At 39.6% G+C, this 23,793-nt stretch overlaps 3 protein-coding genes and 1 long non-coding RNA gene across 9 annotated transcripts in view; 3 read left to right on the forward strand and 1 right to left on the reverse strand.

Moving 5' to 3' along the window:
* Window positions 1-3,400: 3,400 nt before the first annotated feature.
* On the forward strand, window positions 3,401-10,143 carry hnrnpa3 (heterogeneous nuclear ribonucleoprotein A3). 6 transcript variants are annotated; one of them, XR_005608557.1, is made up of 14 exons: window positions 3,401-3,526; window positions 3,630-3,716; window positions 5,015-5,137; window positions 5,246-5,392; window positions 5,491-5,701; window positions 5,795-5,884; window positions 5,992-6,063; window positions 6,501-6,548; window positions 6,764-6,901; window positions 7,019-7,135; window positions 7,215-7,285; window positions 7,388-8,520; window positions 8,742-8,811; window positions 9,957-10,143. XR_005608557.1 is itself a non-coding variant. In XM_039599612.1 (12 exons), exons 1-11 carry the CDS (start codon window positions 3,416-3,418, stop codon window positions 7,268-7,270), a joined length of 1,200 nt encoding a protein of 399 aa, XP_039455546.1. In that variant the 5' UTR covers window positions 3,401-3,415; the 3' UTR covers window positions 7,271-7,285; window positions 8,742-10,143. The 6 variants fall into 6 exon arrangements, 1 of the variants encoding a protein (XP_039455546.1); XR_005608556.1 differs by having other exon boundaries at window positions 8,742-10,143; XR_005608558.1 differs by lacking the exon at window positions 7,388-8,520.
* Window positions 10,144-10,797: 654 nt separating this feature from the next.
* On the reverse strand, window positions 10,798-17,448 carry nfe2l2a (nuclear factor, erythroid 2-like 2a). Its single transcript, XM_031743127.2, has 5 exons — window positions 17,252-17,448; window positions 14,021-14,275; window positions 13,663-13,752; window positions 13,373-13,564; window positions 10,798-12,401 (listed from the first exon to the last, which is right to left on the reverse strand). Exons 1-5 carry the CDS (start codon window positions 17,285-17,287, stop codon window positions 11,181-11,183), a joined length of 1,794 nt encoding a protein of 597 aa, XP_031598987.1. The 5' UTR covers window positions 17,288-17,448; the 3' UTR covers window positions 10,798-11,180.
* A 2,096-nt stretch (window positions 17,449-19,544) lies between these two features.
* LOC120433704 lies at window positions 19,545-20,810 on the forward strand. Its single transcript, XR_005608708.1, has 2 exons — window positions 19,545-19,755; window positions 20,545-20,810. It is a non-coding gene; the product is annotated as an uncharacterized LOC120433704 (long non-coding RNA).
* A 1,238-nt stretch (window positions 20,811-22,048) lies between these two features.
* agps (alkylglycerone phosphate synthase) overlaps window positions 22,049-23,793 on the forward strand; it is a 28,874-nt gene continuing 27,129 nt past the window's right edge. Inside the window, exon 1 of the mRNA XM_031743170.2 lies at window positions 22,049-22,301. Within this exon, the coding sequence (XP_031599030.1) occupies window positions 22,114-22,301 (188 nt within the window). The 5' untranslated portion in view covers window positions 22,049-22,113. The remainder of the gene's footprint in view (window positions 22,302-23,793) is intronic.

Here is a 23,793-nt window from a genome sequence, read left to right on the forward strand (position 1 = left end):
ATGTGCGCGTGTGTGATGCATTGTGTGAAGCATTATGATATGGTGCCACCTACTGTTAGATCACTTGCCATATGAGTGAAATAAAAGCACAATCCGTGCATATATCCTGTTGATAAGATCAAATTAAAGTGAGACAAAGGTCAGCTGTACAGTGTAATATTACACACCGCAAGTGAGGTTTTGTGTACGATGTGTGCTCCCATATTCCGTGCCACCAGATGAGAACAAAGGGCAAAAGGTTACAGTCATGTCATCCCTCACCTCACATATGATTTGCAACCGCTGGCCCCTCCCTCACCCAAGATTTATTGTACATTAAATTTCTGCTGACGTTGTTCTGCTCGACCGCTCCTTAGATATATGGCAAACCATAATTTGGAGGTGTAAAAATGGGTATAAAACCTGTATTAATTATTTCATTGTGGTTCTACAGTAAGTGCTGTCTTTTAGCCCAGACGAGGATGTCATCCCCCTCTATTTCAGCAGATCATTATATCACTCATTTGTCAGAGACTAAATTATAATCAAGGCCAGTGCTGTACCGTTGTATGGTAAATCAGGGAAAACCAAGACTTTTTTATTGGTGTCATTAACTAATACTTTTATTCATTTTTTACTTTATTTGATGTAAATTAGCTGATAATTGCATTTAAATCTCTTTTTTCTAGGAGTGGACTGACGGCCTGGCCTATAGCTGCATTAAAGACCCCAAACTACGGTGATAAAACAAAAGCTGGAGATTTTCGCTGGCTTGTTTCTTGAAAGGGCGTGAAAGCAAAACGCAGCCACAGTAAGCACAGAGACTGGAAGTGCCCATGACGGATAGCAGTGTGTGGGACTTGTGATATATCTTTGTGTCGCGGGGCAGTTAGGTACAAAGACTGAGGGGTGTGATCAACAACCAAACAAACACACTGTCCTGGAGCGAGGGCGAAGAAGTGTACACAGAGCATCCATCACACCACATCTGTGAGCGGCCGATACTGTTCTGTTTAGTCTCACTAACCCACTACACTCAGATCATGCCCCGCCGCCCTTGCAGGTCTCACATGTAGTTATAAAATTATGGCATAATTTATCAGCCTTGCAGCAATAGTTGCTTGTACTGCATGTCCAGCAAAGACATAATTAAGCTTAACAAGTAACACAAAAAGCAACTGTTACAAGTTACATTCTAAACACTTTAAGTGGTGAAAGCCACATATCGACTGCATGCATGCTGTTAAGCTCTTCTAAATAACACAAGAATTACTGAACTTCTCATTTACAACCATGCATTCCTTCGCCAGTCAGTAACTCTTAAAAATGACATGTAAACACGTCACGATTCTTCTCATTCTGTAAATCCTTGCTCCTCCTGAGACTTTAAATACTCTTGTGATCAGAGAAATATCCAGATTAGTAGCTTGCAATTAAAAAGCAATGGCACACTTGACATGGATTACAATGAAATTAAATAAAATTCAAACATTCTAAAGCCTTTTTTTATTTAAAAGGGGTAAACACTGTATACCTAAATAGAGTTGAAGCTTTCACTGATATCAGTTACTAGCACTAGCTTGCCTATTATTTCAAAACGGCTGTTGTAAAATGGATCTCTTATCACTGAGACTGTAACATTTATGTCTCAGTGATAAGAGAATGTCGCCAGTTTATTGTTGCATAGGTCAAGCTAATTTTATCTGCTGAATAAGCTCATCATATTCCGTATTGTTAAGCACTGATTACAGTAGAAGTGTAATGTGGTAGTAGGTTAAAGTACAAATATGTCAAAAATGTTCTTTGTATAGAAACTCAGTATGTATTACTTTTCACAGTCAGTATATTTAAGGGACAAAACAAATTCTCCACTGATTATACCAATCCCTAACTATACTGTGGAAAAATACTATACAGTGATAGATTTAATAAAATAGAAATTTGATTTAAGGACTATCAGTCTATGAATGCAACAAGTACAGATAAGTAAAGACAGATTCTGGTATGCCGTTGTTTTTCCAGCAGTGCAGAATGATGTCTTCTAATATGTGTTGCATCGTGCTTCTTGTTTGTTCCAATACAAACTGGACAAATTAATTTAAAAAATAAAAGCGTGGCATTTGGACAGTGTTAAAGACCATCTGCTCTACTTCAACGGTGGTGGATGGGGCAGGATTCACACTCATCTTGCTAAACAGGCATCTGCTGCAACCAGAAAATGTATTGACCTTTATTGTCAGCAGCACCATTACCACGCTGAAATAGTCCAACAGGGCCCAGTTACCAAAGCAGAAGATGATTTTTATATGTTCACACACAGCAAGATCTTTGCAATAGAGCTTCCAGCACAGACAACCTTTATTTATGTAGTTCCAAAAAAAGCAGGACCACTCTCACTAATGTCTGATTATTTTTTCCATAATTTATTGTAGACTGATTTTCCACCATAGAAAAAAATCTGTGTTGTAATGCACAAAAAAAAACTGATCAAGTGTCTGAAAGCATACATAGGCTGCAGTAGGACAGAAGAAGCCAAACATGGACTGGCTCTTGAATTTGAACTATGGACCGCTCATAAATACTCATCATTAACAGTGTCAGTAAAACATTACCCTTTTTTATTGGGGCTGTATTTTCCTCACATACTCCAGTAAAGTTAATGACAGACATTGTCTAAACCATAAAACCGTCATATATTTGGAGATGCTGGTCAGCTTCACCAAGGCTTAGTAGCATCTGGCTCATAGATCATACCTGCCCAATCAAGTGTTCTCGTAACACAGAGGAAACTTGAACTGAAAAGATAGATTTATGTCTCATTTCCACACTTTCAACTGAACATAATTATTATTAATTATTTTCATGCAGACATTTCTCAAACTTCTTTAAAGGTGTACTTTGAAAAAAACAGAAAATTAGAAAGTTGTAAACATACTGCCATTAAAATACTAAAATATCTGATAAAAACAACTTTGTAGGTTTTTAAGTTTGTTGTGTTTGCTGGTCGGTGGGGGGGGGCTGAGTGCTAAGCTAGAGTAAAAAGCGCTATATAAGAAGTAGCCCAAACACAGTTTGGTCCTCTTACTGAAATTGACTTGCTTGTTTTACTGTATGTGATAATAATCTGAATTCTAATCCTTTTTTATTTTTATGTATTTATTTATTTTGCTGCAAATGCAACACAAAATTTGGAAGATGCCTGTTTTTACGGTTTGGCTTGCATTGGAGTTATTTCTTTCTTTACTGACATTGAAGCAACGATTTACAGCCTAGATGGCATCAGCAGTTGTTTCACTGAAATGAATCAAAGGCAGGTTTGTGTGAAAAGAAATGTACCTGGGAGTCCAATACACACTGGTCAGAGATATGCTAGTTATACATGCTGCTTGTGCTTCAGACTAACATTCATTAGCAGCACAAACATGAAACATTGACTATGGATGGAAGGGTTGGTGGTTGGTATTCCAAGTCAACCAGCAGATGGCGCAAAGTAACATTGATTTGTTGCAGGAAACGAGGAGAGCAGCAAAAGACAGAGTGTACTAAGGTAACTTTAATCAGAATTAATAATATACAAGAAGCTTTATATGGCAGTCTGTGTTCATGAGTCATGGAGGCTATAGAGTGCATCTAAATTCTGATGACTGTAGTTCACGATCGTCTTAGCATCAGCAGCCACGCCGATTGGGTCACGTGATCCGCTCAGATCTGCGTCCGTGGACATCTGCAAAATGGAGGTGAGGTTCTGGCAAATGTTGCAAATTAAATACGTTTGTGTGAGACATGCATGGAGACAAGGGCTATTCTGTAACACATACGCGACAGTGCTCAGAGGGCGTATTGTGTTGCATCATAACATGTGGCCGCTCTGTTGCTTTAAAGCTTGTCGCTTTAGCTAAGGCTGTAGCTAAGCTAATGGTGGTCCAACAAGGCTAAACGAACTGCTCTCCGGCTATGGAGCTGGAGAGCAGTATGTTATGTTGGGGTTGGCGCTTTCCCAAATAAATAAATAAATAATCTCGCTGGAGTTTATAAACCAAAGGTAGTTATTAGAGCAAATGCGTTTTGCTTATTTATTTGTATATGCTTAGTGTTGCTAGAGTACCTGCGTCTGTCATGAAGTGAGCTAATGCTAGCTGCTAAAGCTCAGGCTAACCCAGACTATACTGTGGACACGGGCACGTTAGATGGTATATGCAGCGTGTCACGTAATGTAATTCCGTGTGTTTTTGTTTTTTGAGTGTTGTGGGGTTTTTTTAACTGAGTGTGTCGCCTACGAGTTAATGTCACAGCCTCGTATTAAGGGCTGACATGACGGCTGAACAGCCTAATTTCTTAACTGATAAATATTCAAATGTGGTTTTTTTTTCTTTTTTCTTTTTTTTTTGGTCTTTTCTATAAATGATATGTTTAGTCACACTATCGAGGTAAACTTGTATATATTTGTATATATATTTTCCACCAGAACAGATGTGTTAGTGTGTAGGTGTTGATTTAAAATACGAATTACATTTTATTAACAAGAACAGTAATTGATGTCTGAAGAAATCTTCATTAAAACACTTTAATTAATGCTGAAGTTGAAATTTCAAGCTCCGAGTACGAAAAAACCACCTGTTTTGAAAAGCTGCCATATAAAAATATTGATTGCAGAATCCCATACATTTCATCTGGCCATTTATGCTTAAGAAAATAAAAAATAACAAAAAGAAATGTCCTTAATCAGTTACATACATCAATATAGTTTTTTATGTATCTCTGTTTTACTGAATTGTTATATTTGATGTCTTTTTTAATAGATTTGTATGTTTTTTCCAAGACAAAACGTTGTTTAAACAAAGACAGAAATTTTGCTGATTTTAAAAAAGAAAGAAAGAGAAAGTGTCTGAAACACAGTTCTTGTGTGTAATGTCTTACTTTATGGTTATTAGTACAACGTCGTAACAGCTTCTTACATGTAGTGTCATTTCACAGTTAGTTTTCTGATGCATCTTTAACCAGGTGGTGTGTTTGCTTTTTTTTTTTTTTTTTATAGGACCGTGGCGCTAAAGAGCCTGAGCAGCTCAGAAAGCTGTTCATTGGAGGTCTGAGCTTTGAAACTACGGAGGAGAGTTTACGGGCCCATTTTGAACAATGGGGTACCCTTACAGATTGTGTGGTTTGTATTTTTATCATGATTTAGTTTCAAAATGGTTTCATATAAAGATGACAACGTGTGTAATTGCACACCACTTGAACTGTACCTGTTAAACCTGTTTTGTCCCAGGTAATGAGAGATCCTAACAGCAAACGATCAAGAGGGTTTGGCTTTGTAACATACTCTTCTGTAATGGAAGTCGATGATGCCATGAAAGCAAGACCTCATAAAGTAGATGGCCGAGTTGTCGAGCCCAAGAGGGCTGTGTCCCGAGAGGTAAAATAAAGGAAGAAATTAATAAATCCCAGACCAGAGCACAGGTACTACAGTTATGTTATTTTTTGGTTTGTCCTTACTAATGCACTCCACTATAGGACTCCAATAAACCAGGCGCCCATCTGACAGTGAAGAAGATCTTTGTTGGTGGCATCAAGGAAGATACTGAGGAGTACCACATTCGCGAGTATTTTGAGAAATATGGAAAGATCGAATGCATTGACATCATGGAGGAACGCTCCACGGGGAAGAAGAGAGGATTCTGCTTTGTCACGTTTGATGACCATGATACTGTAGACAAAATTGTTGGTATGGGCTCATTCAGATTTCACAGTTAGCCAAATTGTTGGTAAACAGAACGCAGTGAATAAACATATAATGTTTTTCCTATTTTCCTTGAAGCCCAGAAATTCCACACAATCAACTTCCACAATTGTGAAGTCAGGAAAGCTCTGTCAAAACAGGAAATGAGTGCTATATCCAATAACAGGGGTAAGCATGCAATCAAAGGAAGATTAAAATAGACTTACTGATTTGGCATGTACAGTATGCAGCTGATGTCATAAAAAAACTTTAAAATTATACCTTTCTTTAAATAGGCAGGAGCGGGGGATCAGGAAATTTCATGGGCAGAGGTGGTAATTTTGGAGGCAGCGGCAACTTTGGCAGAGGTGGGTAGTTTGCATGTCAAGTCAAAGCACTTCTGGCCTTAAGCGCATTAATTTGAAGTTTAAATTTGGGATGGAAGCACAGAAATAACATGAAAGACCATTTCAAATTAAGGTTTGTCATGTGAGCCGAAGTAATACGATTTCTTTTAATTAAGGCATTCGGTTTTAGATAATAGGCGTCTAAAACTATGTTCAGAATCAGAATTGCGTTTATTGGCCAAGTATATGCATTGTGTCTAGCATTGTGACAGTTCAACTGTTTAGAAGGGAGATGGCAAGGGGAAAAAAACAGTTCCTGTGTCGGGTGGTCCTGGTCTGCAGGCTTCTATACATTCTGCCAGAGGGCAGCAGGTCAAAAAGTCTGTGTCCAGGGTGTGAGGGGTCTGTGATGTTGATTGGGATCCTTATAATATGTGATTCTTTATCTTGTTTTTTAGGTGGCTATGGTGGAGGACGGGGTGGATATGGGGATGATTTTGACAATGGTGAGCCATTTTTCAAAGGTTTTGCCTTTTAATGAGTGTAAACTATAGCAGGTGCACTGATTTAGGGGTCAAAAGTCACTAATGTGGTTATTTTAATGGGTTTAAAAGGCATGCTCACACAACTGGTGTGTCTGTAGAATACTCTTTGCAGTAGTGTTATAGAAAAAAAAAATCATTTATTTTTAATTTTTATTTTTTTTTTAATTAAATAATAGGTCCAGGAGGAAATTATGGTGGCGGGCCAGGTTATGGAGGTGGCCGAGGGGGCTACGGAGGTGGAGGTCCTGGGTATGGCAACCAGGGTGGAGGATTTGGTGGCAACTGTGATGGAGGCTATGGAGGTAATGGTGGAGGTAAAAGTTTCATTTCCTACAGAATTTTGATTGAATTGCCCGCGGGATGTGAATAGCGAAGGTGTGTGCGAGATAGTTGAAACCAAAGCTTTCCTTAAAATTGACCTGCATCTTCAGGATATGGAGGTGGTGGAAATTACAATGACTTTGGAAACTATGGTGGACAGCAGTCAAGCTATGGGCCCATGAAGGGAAACAGCTTTGGAGGCAGAAACTCAGGTGGACCCTATGGCGGTAAGTTTCACCCTGCAGTTTTTCGTAGTACGTTCAGACAGCTAGTCTGAATAACAGCATCGTAATTTTGCGACTGCAGGTGGCTACGGCTCCGGTGGCGGCAGCGGCGGCGGCTATGGCTCGCGGCGATATTAATTATTTAATGTTTTGGTAAGTTGCATTCAGCTTCACACCACCTTCGTAGCACAGTACAGAGTGAGCCCATAAAAAGTGCAGAATAACTATTTGTTCTATCCTGTATCCATTCAACAGGCTTCAGTTCTTAGCAGCAGAGGCGAGGAGGTGAGCAAAGGAATTGTCAGGAAAGCTGCAGGTTACTTTGAGGCAGTCATCTGAAAGCATTAGAGGAACACACAAGTCAGAAATTACTGCAGCTAAATCGGAGAAGTTTATGGAAGAAGGACTGTATACAAGACATGAGTGCAGATGATACTCTACCCTAATTGTGATAGATGTTTCCCTACTGAGCAATTATTCCTTCTGTGCGTCTGAAGTGTGTGTGTATTGTGCCCGTGGTATCAGGGATACAGAGTAAAGTGTTTTGGGGTTGCTTTGTTTTTTTTGTTTTTTTATCTGAAGTCAGTTCTAAATATCTTTATTTTTCTTTTTTATATGGGTTAGTTTTCTGCTGGCCAATTAACCTTTGTCTTTTAACCTGGTTTTTGTCACATAGAATAATAATTTTAGGTCCTTAGATAAGATAGCTTTATACATTCATTCTAAAGTTATTATGATTTCACAATTGCAAGTGTCAAGTGTATTTTTTGATTTTGTATGTAAAGCACAGTGTGTAAATCCCTCGTAGTACCAGTGTCAATAATTACAAGCAGTCTGGAGTAGAATTAAGGGAATCCCTCACTCTTCTTGTTCCCAGCAAACCGAATTATAGATTGTTCAAATATTTTGATTAGTTGAAAAAGACCGAATAAAATTGTGTAGTAAAGTAACATGAGGTTCAGTGCATCTTTGGTTCAGAAAAAGATGAAATGAGTTATTAATATATCTGTTGCTTGCTTATTGTGACTGAAGTGTAGCAAATCAGCTGGTCCACAACTGTCCCATCTGGTGGAGTATTATTTAGGAGCTCTGTGACTTGAAAATAGTGTATACGTGTTGCATTCATGTACTTGTACCAGGGTCAATATAAGGGGAGTTTTGGGTAGTCCTAGTGAAGGGCCCAGACACCACTTACGCAAGTAGGATAACAGCTACAAGCACCAGCATTTTGGGCTTCAGCGTCACTAGTGTGGAAGATTTGCAGATGACTGTCAGACAGGACGTCTTCAGCCCCAGCACAGTGGACCAGTCAGCAGTTTGAGAGAGAAGGGAGAAGGCAGCATCGAGCACAACGCCCTTGGAGGAAGCTTGCAGTGTCGTGCCTGATAGTGAGCATCTATCTTTCTTTCAAGACTAGCTAAACTCTCCAGCAGCCGGTGCTAGTGAAGAAAGACTAGGACACACTGGAGGTCCTGTTGAGTCAGAGATACCGCAGTTTTACCCGCAATTACTAGAACTCAGACATTAAGAAGAAAAGGGAATGAATATTTCACAAAGCTGACTTAAGAAGATGGAACAGGTAAGAGTAACCATTTTGCTTGATTTACAGATGTGGAAAGAGGAATTCTCTTCTTGCTGAAAATCTGTAAAGACCTGATAACATGGAAGGTTCTGGATGGGTAAGACTTTTTTTTTTTTTTTTTTAAATATTATCCAAGCCTGCTCATATTTCAATCTAATGCTGATTACACAAGGTGCAAAATACAGGGTGTTTTAAGATAAACAAAGCAGGTTGACCTTCAGTATTTGTCTACTTTGAGCAGAATCAGCATGTGCCCTTCACCCCACTGCTCGGTACGCTTTGAAGCCAAATACTCTTTATGCTTATCATCAGTATTTTTTTAAAGGTCAAATAAAGGTGGTGGTGATTGAACACTTGAAACAGAAAGATTATCATGCGTTCCAAGAAAGGAAGTAAAAGTCACTATATCTAACATACAGGTCTTTTCTTTTCTTTTTAAGTTTTATAAGTAGCTACTTTCGGTTGCTCCCTTACTTCAGAGGGTAGCTCTGCATATTTGATTTGGTCAAATCCTACACCCAATGCCCTTCTTGACGCAACCCTCCAAGGTAATTGTGTCTCCTGCCAGGATCAAACTGGGTAAATGTGTAAACCACTACACAAGGAGCTCCTATTTTGAGTTTTATCATGTATCAAACAATCCTAATGCAAAGTCAGAAAATCAACAGTTATAATATTACAGTATCAATTCACACAGTATAAACTGTGACTTATTAAATAAGCACTTTAAACTGGAGGCTGAGGTTTTCTAGAAAGCTAACATATTTAAAAAGAAATGTAACCAATTTTTTAAAAGAATTGTTTAAAAAAACTGTCAGGAGGGGTCACAGGCACGTATAGCATTAAATGTGAGTATACTCATACTGCATAGCATTTTTCCATACAGGCTGTTTACAAAGTGCTTCCATTTGTTTCAGTTCTCAGAGTAGCCAAGTAAGCCAGTAAGTTGGGGGACTTTTTGTAAAGTTTCCATAACCATGACAGGTCCTCCTACAGCACAAATACCTTGTAGTTTTTAGAACTGATGAATGATTTGTCATCAAATGCATAAAAATAAACTTGACATTTAATTATTTTTAACTATTTCTGATTTATATGTATTCATGTTTGTGATACTTTGTCCACTTAGTCACAACACGACCAAAGTTTAGGTGTCAAATGTTTTGATTCCACATACTCTATGTCTAGACTGCTCAGTATAAAAAACAAAAACGGTGCCCACTGTTATCCTGTCTCTCCCAGGATATTATCTTTGCAAAGGCATGTAAAATAACCAGCCTCATGTCAGGAGAGACAAAGAGCGAGTCAACGAAGGAAAGAAAAGAAAAAAACTTGTTTGTTAAGGGCACACCAGTGAACCATTTTGTCTACTAAGCAGAATATGTAAAGTGTGACTTATGTGTTTGAATAAAGGGTTTTTTTCATTATATCAGTGTTTTATTTCTTAAATTGTTTCTTTATTCCTCAGAGTAAATGTTATCGGAGCATTTTATTATTTGATTAAAGTGTGTCCTTGGAATTATTTTTTTTTAAACTCTACCCTCCAGTTTTGTTTGCCACATGCAGAAAACAGGCTTGACGACCAAAGGGGAGAGTCTGTGTGTGAAAGTGCATGGCGTGGGGGCATATTGATTGCAGCAGGCTTTGCCTTTGAATGCACTTTCCCGTTGGAGTATTATGGACTTGTCATTCATGGTTAGCGCTGAGCATACTCGACTGTACCTTGACAATTGTGCCCTTTGTAGCACATCATAAAGAATGCCGTGGGTGTGAGTTCTTTTACCAGGAGTCTTAATAGAATAAAAAGATTTGGGTTACTGTACAAACAAGCTCGCTCCTATACAAGTTGAGCAGATTGTGAAAGCATTTCAATCCAGTGACGTCTTTGTGTCTTTACAAAATTCTATTCATTTGCTGCGCTGTAAGCACTTTAGCAAAGCATTCATGTCAGGAACTGTCTTGAACATGTGGTAGGTTATGCAATAGTATCTTAAAACTACATATCCATCTGGCACCAATCTGTTGTGGGCTGTGGCTGCCGCATAGCACGCAATATTCTGTTTTCAGTCAGCAGGAGGCTAAGTAGCTATATGAATAGTTTATTTCAAAGCACAGAAATCAGAATAAAAAAGGGGAGCAAATCATAAGGATAAAGTTATAAAATAAGTAACTGATTGAAATAATCATTAGCATACAGAAATATAATATATATACAATATATATGTACAAACACAATAACTTCTCTTTAATCAATCTCAGCAAGTGCTTATATTTACAAACTATTGGTTAAAGAATCTGTGAAGGTGTCGGAGTACAAAAGAAGTAAAATATAAAAAAATAGTAGAACATTCAAGAGAAGCAAAAACTATACAATAGTTCTGCTGAGCTATTAACGCTTAAAGCTGAGCAACTACAAAGTTATTGCATAGTATACTATAATAATGAAGTACCATATTACAAAGGAGATCAGTGTCTGTTGTCACTTTTAAAAGTCTTTTTAATGCGGGGAACGAGAAAGACGCTGCCATCTGTTGACTGCTGAAGGGAGTACTCTGATGGGGAGTAGGAATTTCCCTTCTCATCTCTCAACATGCCAAAGACCTCCAGGTACAAGTTGTTGAGCTGCCACTTCATTTCCTTCAGGTCTGTCATGTTCTTGCTCTTCTCACTCATTAGGCGCTCTTTTTCTTCCTTCAGCGAGTCCAGCTCACTCTCCAGACCCACTATGTTCTCCATCTTGCGTTTACGGCAGTTCTGGGCTGCCACCTTGTTCTTTCCGCGGCGGCGTATGTCGCGGACCAGGGCGAGCTGGGCCTCATTCAGTTGGTGTTTTGACATCATCTCATTAAAATCATCAACGGGGAGGTTGATAATCATGTCGACGGTAAAGGGGATTTTGAGCGCCTTGGCCCTCTGTTCGTCTCTGGAGAGCCGCACATCAGAGCGTTTCTTCGGTTTATCTTTGGTGAAGGGGGCGTTCTTGTGGCCGCTCTCTTCTCCTGGGTCCACCTTATGTTTGTGATTCTTCTCCTGCTCATTTGGTTGCTTAGATGGTGTGGATACAGAAATTGCTGCTTGTGCATCATCTGGTTGGAAATTTAATGAAAACATCTCAGAGTAGTCAGACTCTGGGCTGCCAGGGTTCTGGTCCATCTCCTCCATGTCCGAGTCGCTGCATCTAAAGGACTCGCTTCCATATGCAGATTTTGCAGGACTTGCATTTGTAGAGATCCCCGAATCTGAGTCTGGCTGTTCTGTTATTAGATTTTGCTTGTTTCTGTCAAAGGCATCTCCGGGTGAGAGGCTGTACAAATCCATGGGAGTGAAGGGGGCCTCGTTCGGGACATCGGACACAGCAGCACTTTCATTTCCTTCAAGCCTGTGCTGACCACTGCTCTCTTCCAATATAGTGTTTTGATAAAATATGTTACAGAAACTTTCTGCGCCTAAATTGGCATTTAATTGAGGGGTTTTCGCTGTCATCGGGCTGAGACCATCAGCTGGAGCCATGCTGGGATTGGAGCTGTCGAAAGTGTTCATAAACTCTGCGGGACCAACAGTTAAACTGTTTGCTTTCTCATCTGTAATGGGGTAAAAAGAGTAGTTTGGATTCTGTATTTCAGGGCTGTTATGAAGGGGATAGGTTGTGGTCTCCAGTGTGTCCTCCATTTGCATGTTGAGGCATTCCTACAAAAAAACATTACAATTTTAAAATAAAAGCAGTCATCTTAAAGTACAGTTTAAAAAATTTCTCTACATTTATGTGTGCTAGGATATTTAAAAAGCCTACAAAAAAAGACTTATTACACATTCAAAACTGAATGACTTTTATTAAGTGGTTTCATTGTTCAAATATTGAAACCTAAGATTTTGCTCTATTCAATTTCTTATTCTTAATCTGTTATCGTCACTAAACAGGGTTTCAGTTAACGAAGTCTGGACCACTGAGCTGTTCAGTTGTTCCAGCTCACTGGTGCTCCACTGAATGCCGGTAGAGCTGGTTTTAGCACAAGATGGCCTACTGTGATTAACAAAACTATCCAGTTGTTGAAATGTTGGAACTTCCTACTGCTGTAAACAGAATACCTTATCTTCATGAAGCAGCTTTCACAAGTTTGAGCACAATTCCACTCAGCTTTCCTTTCTACACTTTTAGTGTCATCACCAACTAACCAGATTAATCCTGCCAATTCTATTTTATGATTACAACCGCAGCCCAGTCCACTCAGTCAAAGGTCAGGGCAACTAATGGTGCAATGCTCCACCCACCAGCTAATGCAAATATGAGGTGCCTTGAAGCCGAGCTGATAAAGCAGCTAATGAAAATGACTTCACCTTTCTGCTACTAAGCAAAGGTTTGAAGACACACCTCATCTGAGCAAGCGATCTTTTGGCTCTGCGCAAAAATGTTAATGGCTATTAATCAAATGAATTGCATAAGACCTTGAGCAACCATGCCTCTGATGCTTTAAAATGTCTAAATGATGAAAGTTAATCGGAGTGGAATAAGCAGTGTGCACTGGATTCCTAAAGCAAACAACAAGTGTTTGTCCTCTAATGCCAAGCTCCTGCCATTTATCCATTTTTTTTTTCTTTTTGTATTTGTTCCACCACACGAACTGCCATGTCGCTGAGTTCGTAGAATCTCTGTGTCATACCTGCAGCTCGGGGAGGGACAAAATCTCCATCCAGGCCTCCTCCAAATCCGGGGACATTCCCTGTGGTGCTGGTGGTGGCAGCTGTCCTGGGGAGAGGGTGGCAGGTGATGGAGCTGGTTGTTCGGTGGACATCATCATGTTGCTGCCGATGGCTGCTGAGACAGCAGGTGTGTCCAGACAAACTGAAGTGTTCTAGGAGACAAAACAGATATGACATTTTTTATACAGCTAAAAGCGATGCCCAACAATCAGGCGGCTCATTTCTGTTAATTTCTGCTCAATGTTCTTACCTCAGTTTCTTCTACAGGAAACGTCTCTGCCAGGAGCTGCAAACATTCATCGAATGACATGGCGTCATTGGTTTCTGTGAAACCGGCATTCTGCAACAGAAGTTAAAATACTTTGTGTTACTTTTTACCATCTAGCATCTACCAGCTTTTTGGCACGACATGTTTTAACAGCAGCACATGATTGTGTATTTATAGTGCTCAGGTCCCTGCAGAGCACTGATGCAAAACTCAAGTCCAACCTGTGCTGCTGCATTTACACAGGATGAGGTGGTAACCTAGCTACAACACAGTCAGAGCCTATAAAATGAGGTGGGAGTGGTCTACCTTTGACATGAGTAATGATGGAGCATGTATGTACCTGTGTAACCTCTAGAGGTGTGACGGCAGGCTGCAGCGGGGCTCGAGGTATGTACTCTCCCGTCTCCTCGTCTAGCTGTAGCTGTGCCAGCAGGGCCTTCTCCTGCTCCCGGAGCAAATGCAGCTTCTTCTCCTCCTCCAGCTCCCGCTGCCTCTGGAGCTCATGCTCTTTCTGACGGTGGTTGGAGTCAAACACTTCACGCCTGGCACCAAGATCAATGTCTTGCTTCCACAGTATGTCAATCAGGTCCATGTCCTAAAAAGACAGCCGCAGATCGGTTAACAGAGTTGCAAGCAGCCATGCTGTCCTGCATAGGAGTGTTCTGAGCATCGGAGCAAAACAGAACGTCCCTGCTGCAAAGCGTGACTGTTGCACCTGCCACACCCTGTCCCTCAGTATCTGATCACCGACAACAACACAGGCACTAATGTCAAGGGACAGAAACTGCATGAATAATGGACGCATTTCTCTCCTTCCTCTGTTGTCACCACACACCAGCAAAAGACACATATCCTCATTTGATACTTTTTCCAGTGAAGGGAAGTAGTCACAGCTTATCCAGTTACGCAGAAGTGTGAATTTGTTTGTCGTATTCAGACTCGCACACAGTCAGGGATCGTTTTTTAGCTAGTACTTGAAGTTCAGATTCAAGTAAGTTCACACATATTACACCATTTAGAAAATGTGGCCATTAAATGTATGTGTTTAGGTGGTTTAAGTATACAGTATTATGGTTGGTGAAGAACATATAAACATATAAACAAAGAATAGTAAAACTGGCACTGTAATTCGTCACTTATGATTATGCGGTAAATCTATAATGGTGTTGCATTTATACCTGGGTGTATATGGCAACGGCTGTATTGATGGCAACCTATAGCTACATTTCTTTGAAGGCGCTCAGGTTACGGCAAAGGCTACAGCGTAAGGTTTCAGAAAGGTCTGCGGTTACAACCTACCTTTGTACCTAATCATATTATGAGGTCATAGATGTCATACTGAGTGAAATTAAAATGCTTATTTCCTCAATTTCACCCTCACTAGGTATTTAAGTGAACTATTACAAGTACTACTAAATTATCTGAGCACAACAATAGTCTTGTCCTACATATATTTACACATTAGGCAGAGCATGTGATGACATTTTAGTACCATTTCCTGTAGATTTCCCCTAAGCTGCTGATTGTTATTTGCCTTTTTAAACAAGAATGTCTGAAGATAAATTATGCTGGCCCCTTCTCTGGGCTTTTAGCAGAATTTATTTACAGAAGGAAAGTGTTTCACAAGGCCCAAGGATGTTACATAAACCCGCGATACTGGTTTACACAAAAAAAAACTCTGAGCATGTGACTTGTTTGTTCCTCAGATTTGGGTGTAAACATTACTTATGAGCTTGGGTTTATAATACAAAAAAAAAAAGAGAGAGCCTAGAGGAAACCAAGAGGGAACTGAGGGAGAATAAAGAACAAAGCAGAACAATGTACAATAAGGAGGATGTGGAATTGTTTAGAAAAACCCTGTCAGATAATGTTTTCTTCACTTGTTTTTTTGTTGTTTTTTAATAAAAACAGGATGAGTCACAAGCCTCCGCAAACTAATAATAATGGCATATGGGCATCTATAAATACTTTAAGTCATTGTTGACACCATTTTCCTGACTACAGCTGTGGTGCTGAAGAAAAAAAAAAGAACCCACTAACCCTCTTTGCCTCTGTGTTGCATCAGAGGTATGACCACTAAAGGATTACACATTACTAAGGCTGCTCGCTGGTTGGAAGGTGAGCACACAACTAGACATTATGGTTTGTACAGGAATGAGGAAGTCCCTTAAAATGTCTGTGTGGGATGTCTAAACTCACTTCTTGAGGTTGCTGATGTTTTCTAACAAACAAAAAAAGAAGAAAAGAAAGAAAAAAGAAAAAAACACTCTTGTCTGTTGGTCACACCTAATAAGCTCATCAGACAAGTCACACCAGTCCTTTAGAAAAAACAACCACCGCAAGGCCAAAAAACAGCCTGTTGTCAGTCAGTGATTTCAGTGTGGTTGTTAAATTAGCCTGTTGTTATAATGCAGCTTTATAAACAGCACATTCTGTATTAATGACAACTGGGCTCTGTGAGTGTGGGCGTGCTTAAGTAATGGTGTCACTATCACCTGTCAGAAGACATGGACTGGCACCAGAACAAGAGGGGAAAAAAAGGCTGAGAAAACTACTTCCTGCACCTTGATGCCAGACAACAAGTGTATACCAGTCAAAGAAGCTTTCACACACAGAGCCTTCAGAACGACAGTTACCAGAGATACATATTAAACCTAACAACAAGCCTTTAGTGTTGGTTGTTCATTTACTTATTTACGGTTAAACCCCAGGGCCCAAAAGAGGGACCAGAACCTGCTGTTGTATCATGCCTTTCCTCAACACCATTCAGTGGACATCCAATCTCAACTGTGGATGATGAAACACAGCTGCACAGCCATTTGGGCCCTCATCAGTCAACTCTGTACTTCCACTGACCCTTACCTATGACAAGCTTAGCGAAACACTGAAGATCCGAGGCCATGTCACAGGAAAAAATAAAGTTCAACCAAGTTCAATGTTTTCATTCACTGTATAAAACAGCTAGGAAAACAGGTCTAGTCTAATAGTTGGTCCTTTTTTATTAACTCTGTAAAACACGCAGCAAAGACATAGGCAGCAGTAAAAGAAATCATTCATGGTGGTTATAAAAGCTATCAGATATGGGATCACATGCTTTGAGGAGGAGGGCGGGGTGGACAGGGGGAGATGATGACACAGTTACGGCAAAAGCTTCAACAGAGTCCAGGTTCTGTTTGTCTAACTTGCCAGGATAAAAGAACCTGTTATTTTATTTGGGCAATTGATCACAACACTAATATCTGAACCTGTTCTGTTAATGGGGACTTTTTTCCTGTCCAGGAAAAGCGTCACTAGTGGATGACTTGCAGAACTGAAAGAGAGTTAACATGTCTAACTCTAAGACAGCCTGTCGGCGTAGTCTACCTCACACTTTTAACGCTATAACGTCTGTAACACCGGCGTAAATACACTAGTACTGTAATTTAGCTGTAATTTATGATAACTGATAAATAAAAGTTTAAATAAAGTCTATCTCTCTAATAGCCCGCATTAAAAAAGGAAGTTGACAGTCAATGTCAGATAGTTTGTCTACTCTTTTCTAGCGATCACTTTTGAGAAATACTCTATTTACCTGTTGACCGGAATGCATCACCTCCATTTCCATCATTATGGAGCTCTGTCGTGAGGTTTTGAAAAAAAAAAAACTCCTTATGACTGAAAAATTTGTGTGTTATTCCTTAAAATTGGATATAAAAATGGCGAGCGGTCTGGAGGCGATATAGTCCGTCACGGGAGCTGAGCGGCGAGAAGTGCTGCTTCCTCCAAACCTAATGAGCATTACGGAAATGATGGCCCTCCCCACCGGGATCGTCCCCCTCGCGGTGGCCTATGAGGGCTGGCGATAAGGACTGTGTGTGCATGCGCATGGAGTCCATTTAACACAATAGTTGCCACGCAAAAAAAATTACACAATATATTTATGTGAAAGTTAAAGGTTTTATGATACTTTAACCAATACGTAAATTGCAACATGTAATACCTTCGTTTATAGTCAGCGTTATATAAGCCAGCTCATAAAAGAAATATATATGATGTGTACCTTCTATTTTAACTCCGTCACGGACATGACCAGACTTTGTTTGGTGCATACCTCCCCCTGCTGGTGACCGTGACCGGCGTGGAGCTGGAGACCCTGGGGCCCTGATGTTCCTTGTGCAGCTGGGTAGACCATCACAGAATCATAAAGAGAGAAACAGAACACCCAGTTTAAAGTTACAGTCCTGCATTTAAAGTTTTACTTTGAAGCTCAGACCTGTTCGCGGCAAAATACCAATATGTGTTAAAAGCCTCAGTGCAGAATGACCTCTGTTAGGTTTTGTTTGTTTGTTTATTTGTCTGTTTGTTTTTGGAAGGGAGGTAGGCGCATAAGAGATACTAGTTCAAATGGGTGGAACTATTACTAACATCTTTTGGGAGGAGGTTGAGGGTGTGGGAGTCAGACTCTGCCATAATTCACTGGGTGTTCTAATTGGAAAATCTTCATCTGTCAAGTAATGAATCATTACAGTGGGTTAACTAAATGTGCTACAAGCTAAATTATTCCCTGTTACACTATTTCTCATAAAATTAAACAAAACTGACGTAATGATCTAAAACGTCTAAGTAGGGAATCTCAAAGATTTGCAGATCTGTAACTCCTTTCCATTATCGATATATATGTTTGTTTTATGTAGTGAAGAAAAATATATTAAAATTTTAACTATTATAATGCAGTAAAGGCTATTCTTCAGAACTGGTACATATATGAAGTTACTGTAGAGTGTAGAAAAGTTGCATAGGTTATATTAATATTGTTATTATTTAGCCAAAAGTTGCTAAGCTTACCGAAATACTGCACATTTCAGTACATTTTGTAAGGAAATATGCAGGTTTTTACTCCATTTACTGGGCAATTACCATATTATAGTATATATTGCAGTAGTTTTTAAGCATTTTATGCTATTTAGTACTTCTACGATAGATAGATAGATAGATAGATAGATAGATAGATAGATAGATAGATAGATAGATAGATAGATAGATAGATAGATAGATAGATAGATAGATAGATAGATAGATAGATAGATAGATAGTTAATCAATAGTAGTAATAGTATAATATCCTAAACCATAAGGATATTGGATCACTCTGGGTCATATTGCTGTGTTTTATAGCAGCGTTTTATTAAGGTACAGTCTAATAATTTCTTTCACCACATGTGCTGTAGATTATTAACATTAATAACAACATGAAACATTGATCCACCTTGACAAACTAGAACATTAAAATGCTATTTTAACAGCAAATTATATCCATTAACAAGTTAAGAGTATGAAAGAGGACATTTTCCATAAGCACTACTTTTCATTCAGCTAAATGTTGTTGGTAATTCCTCGGACCTTTCCAAAAATTGGAATGTGGGTTATGATTTATTATTACTTTTCCACTTCCTAAGTAGGCTAAAGGATATAAATCTTCTCTCCACACTGGTGGAGAGCACAGGTATGTAATAAACGTTGTAGCAGTCGATCTGAGATTCGCCCATTTAAGAAAATTAAGAGGAGGATAACCCAAAGAAAAACCCTCATTCTTAATCACATTTGAATCATTCTGAAACCTCGGCGTTAGTAAGAATTCGAAACCGAGGTGCCATTAAGTGGCTTTTCAGATATGCCCGTGTAATAAGACCGACTTGTTCCCGGTTGTAGCACCCATCTGTGAGGAGTCTCGCACTAAAGTGCAGCTCGCTGTGCCACTGCGTGAAATTACACTAAAAAAGCCTATTTTTGCCTCTCGTGCGCGCTCCTGAATACGCGTTCACGTTTGGCAGCTCCACGTCGACATTCTTCCAGCTGCATATAGTGAACTGCACAGCACTGGGGGAAGAAAAGGTAAAAGCGGCGGCGGCCACCTTACGATTAGAGCGCTGCAAGTCCGCCGATGGACATCAACTGCAGTGAAAACAGGCGTTTGCAATGTGAATCTATCCGTGGCGTGCAAAGTCCTCAGTCCGCTTTCATCTTTTGCATTTTATGATCTAGACTGTTTTCCCCTCGTGTTGGATTGCAGCTGGTCCCTTGTGTCTACCTATATCAGGTACAGTATGACTTGCAAAGCTCACTTTGCCTTTAAAATCGTACTTCTTAAAGAAATAATCGTTAAGATTCCGGTTGACACGTTGCAGTGTTGATTTTGAACGTTATTTCTGCACTTCTGAAGTTGCTGTCATTTGGTTGCTGATGAAGTGCCAAGTTTCCAACTACATTCAAACTGTTAGAACTCAATACTCCTGGAGCTCAGCTGGCCTTCTGAACTTTCCTCATTGCTATCATATCACTCTTTAGTAAATGGGTTATTCTCAAGGGCCTGTTTAATTCAGAAAGTTGTTAAAGCTCAACAGGTAGAGTCATTTATGCCCTGTGGTACTTGAAGTGAAGTAATCCTTTCAAAAAGGTAGCAGCAAGACTGTAAAACTTAAAATATGCCAGCCAGCGTAGACTTAAAATGTAACCTTTGCAAGCAACCAGATGGGCAAGACTAAAGAGGTAAGTAAATACACTCAAGAACCATTTTTGAGGAGGGTGTACTGCAGGATCAACTTTTGCACACACCCAAATATTATTTAGGTCTTTAATCATTTCTGTATTGCTAGCAGCGTGTAAAAAGACACCACCTGGCCTGCTATATACCTGTGTGACTCTAGGGAGGAACCACCAAACAGCTCGCCTTTCTTCAGGCCCGTCCTTAACACATTTAGATCTTAGCTCTGCCTTTTTGAGCTGTTTTCTGTTATATTTTTTTAGTGGAGTCAGTATAGTGAAAATTTTAAAAAAGATAATACAACATGGCTGTCTTGTTTTCCCTTGCTTTTGTGCCTTGCTGCAGGTTGAAGGAGCACCCAGTCATGAGGAGGATAAGGTTCCACACAAGGACAAACCTATGAGGTGGCACTGTGGCTTTCCAAATAAAGTTCTGTGATACACTTAGACTCTAACTGCCCGCAGTCAGTGCATTACAGAACTTTGTTTTGGAAGTTAATACTTTAACCTTTTGGAAATAAAACCTCAAACATCTGGACATTTTAGTTTACAGAATGTCTCATTGTTTCTGTTGGCAAATGTTGTCTAAAATAAAGTTTCTATTTTAATCCATTTTTTTACAGTCTCTTTCCTTCAGTACTTTAATCCTGATTGAATTGTACTTCACAATAATGTTGCTTGTGGTGTATTTGCTGTCGTTTTGTGTCAAATCATTACTTTAAAAGCAGCCATGTGGACCATATGGAAGTGGTAGTCACGCTGGTCAGGTGACTGAGTGGAGGTGAAGCAGAAAGGTAAACAGTGTTGACTGTTTCAAGTTACTCTGTTTTTACAACCACATCAAAAAAAAGTGCACACATAAGCAATTTTGACCAGGTGACGATGCAGCTGTAGTAAAGGTAAATCATTACAGATGTTCTAGGATTAGTTTACATTTTTAAATTTGGATTCGTCCTACATATATCTGGCTAAAAATGAGACAATTAAAAAATTCTGATACTTAACTTACAGGCTTGCTGAATTGTATGTTTCCACTGTTCACTTTCATGCATTTGTGTCAAAATGGTGTTTAATGTAGGGTATAAGTGATTCTTTATAAATCCGATAAACTCTTTAATATTCCAAACAGAAGGGTTACCGTTGTTTTATATAATTTACTAATTGCATTTACTCTCTTAGGCACAGACTGTATACTGGGCTAAGCCATATAAAAGATGTCTCAGCAGTAAGTGGAACATATGCAACCAGCCCTTTACAGTCTATGCTAATGTTGCAATGCATGCTGGGAAACGCGTTAAATGGTGCATTCAAACGCTTCTCGTTAACTCCTTTCAGAATGAAATGGGAGCATTGCACTGATGTCAACAGTTCGTTTAAAGGTTGATTAATAAAATAAATACATAAAATATTGTCATTCACTTATTTATAGTATGAAACTTATGGAGATTGTAGGCACAAGTACAATCCCGATCACCTACAACCGTGAACAGTTTTCTTTTCTTGGGTCCTAAGATGCGGAAAATCCTTAATCTATGTTAATCTATGTTCCAAAAGATAAACGTCTAAACGTCTAAAACATCTTTAAAAACGCAAAATGCTTAAATTGAGAAGCTAGAACCTGTCCAAGTTTAAATATCTTCAGAATAACCTTAAATAATGCTCTGACCTATGCTTTTCTTAATCGACTTACCGTTTTCAGGTATAAACTAGCCCAGTGTCTGATAACAATTTAATGTACCCAAAATAACAACATTTATTTTATATTGTATGCTTTAAAATCCTAACATTACATTTAACACTCGCGTGTGGGGGTTTGTTATTTCCTACAGGCATTGAATGTGCCACACTTTCCCTGCTCTGACCTCTGACAGGAGCTCGCGGATCTGCTCCCTCCCTGTACAAACACGGAAGCAGCATGGCGTCCAACAGCAGCGGCAGCGATAGCTCTGACAGGCAACGCATTGCACAGCAAAGACTGAGTGTAATTGCCGGGCATTTACAGAGACCGGTGGAGGGTAACTCGGGCATCCTAGCCGCGGAGTGCAAAGCCCAGGGAGACAAGCTAGATGTCTCCAGCGAGCGGAGGACTGTGCCGAGGAGGAGGTACGAGGCTGTGATGGAGCGGTGGACGAGGGGGGCTTTGGGTACTTTTTAAGTCAAACTTAAGTGCATTACCAGCTAAACATGAGGCATTTGGGTGGCGTGCAGCGGTAGGCTGGTTGCTGTCTCCCCACTAGACATAAATATCTGTTAGAGACGTAGCTGAAGCGGAGTTTGGTTAGCTTCATAGCTAACGTTTCTAGGCTACAGAGCAGCCATTCATTTGCTAAGGGGTGGGTGCGGCTAACTGTAGGAGTATTGAAGAAGTCGACTTTCTCAAAGTTTGCCAGCTGTAACTCTCATCCACTCTCGAAGTACACTCTTTTATTTGTTATGTAACTATGTTTCCTTTCAGTGAGGTCCTTAGTGTTTGATTAATCCGATTTGACATTCATTAACTGTTACTGAGCTGTCCGATTTAATGGGGTTGATAAGCGGTTCTCCTTTTTGGAGTTGACCCGTTAGCAGGTTCACCAAAATTTTGTCTCTTGTGAGAAGACATCTTAGGTAAAATAGTAAAGTAGCCTGTAGCTAAAGTGCAACAACAGTCAGAGGAGACAGAGAAACTTCTGTCTCCTCCGTTGCTCTGATTGGTCAGGACAAGTGGTGGTCTGACTTTCAACCTATTAGCAGCCTAGTTCCTTTTGAGGAACCCCCACCAGAGCACTGACATCTATAACAGCAGCTAACACAATCAGCAAAAGTATGTACATCTGGCCTTGTGATGCGTATCCCGTTCAGGCCGATATGACACTGTGATAATGCACCTAAATATTATGTCTTCTATACTTGTGATAGTTTGATAGTTGAGGAAATGCAAAGCAAAAGCAGTCACACAGTCAGTATCCATCTGTCAAACTTGTAAGTCAAAGAATCAATTGACAATGTGACACGAAACTACTTATATGGTGTAAGATAATTTTTATTTCACTGGTATAACTACACTTCTTTCATTCAGTCCTGTTAGTGTCTCATTTAGAGTGAGGCAACTTATGTTGTAAGTTAAAGACACTACCGCATTACAGATAGAAGCCCCAGGGACTCTCTTATCAGCAAGTACTTGGTAAGACTGGGGAAAGAATTTCCTTGTGGTGAGAAGAAACCAAAGCGAGATATCAAACACGTAATACAAGAAACACTTGGAAGGTTGCTTAGTCCCAATAGACTGGAAACATACAGTTCGAGAGCCAGAGGTGCTTAAAGATGATGAAGTACAAACTGTGGCAGATATGGTATTGTGAAAACGTTTTGCATCACCCCCCTTTTTTATATTTTACTAGGCAAATACGAAATTGGTAAAGGAATTTATCGAAACATGTACAAACATACATGCAAATACAGTCAAAAACAGTACATTTCTAACAAGCTTGAAAGTTAATATTTGGAACCTTTATTCTTCAACATAGCTTAACCTCTCTTATTTAGCATTTCTTGTAATTTCTTTAAGTAGTCTTTTGGAATAGTTCTTCAGGCTTCTTGAAGGAAATTTATAGAT

The sequence above is a fragment of the Oreochromis aureus genome, linkage group 16 (assembly GCF_013358895.1).
Source record: "Oreochromis aureus strain Israel breed Guangdong linkage group 16, ZZ_aureus, whole genome shotgun sequence".
Lineage (NCBI taxonomy): Eukaryota > Metazoa > Chordata > Actinopteri > Cichliformes > Cichlidae > Oreochromis > Oreochromis aureus.

Excerpts from the sequence above, each read along its gene's own strand:
- nfe2l2a (XM_031743127.2), bottom strand. The coding sequence starts at position 17,287 with ATGATGGAAATGGAGGTGATGCATTCCGGTCAACAG. Across the intron at positions 14,276-17,251 it reads TGATGCATTCCGGTCAACAG|GACATGGACCTGATTGACAT; the intron begins GTAAATAGAGTA and ends CTGTCTTTTTAG. Across the intron at positions 12,402-13,372 it reads TGTCCCTCCCCGAGCTGCAG|GAATGCCTCAACATGCAAAT; the intron begins GTATGACACAGA and ends GTTTTTTTGTAG.
- hnrnpa3 (XM_039599612.1), top strand. The coding sequence starts at position 3,416 with ATGGATGGAAGGGTTGGTGGTTGGTATTCCAAGTCAACCAGCAGATGG. Across the intron at positions 6,064-6,500 it reads CAGCGGCAACTTTGGCAGAG|GTGGCTATGGTGGAGGACGG; the intron begins GTGGGTAGTTTG and ends CTTGTTTTTTAG. Across the intron at positions 6,902-7,018 it reads CTATGGAGGTAATGGTGGAG|GATATGGAGGTGGTGGAAAT; the intron begins GTAAAAGTTTCA and ends CTGCATCTTCAG.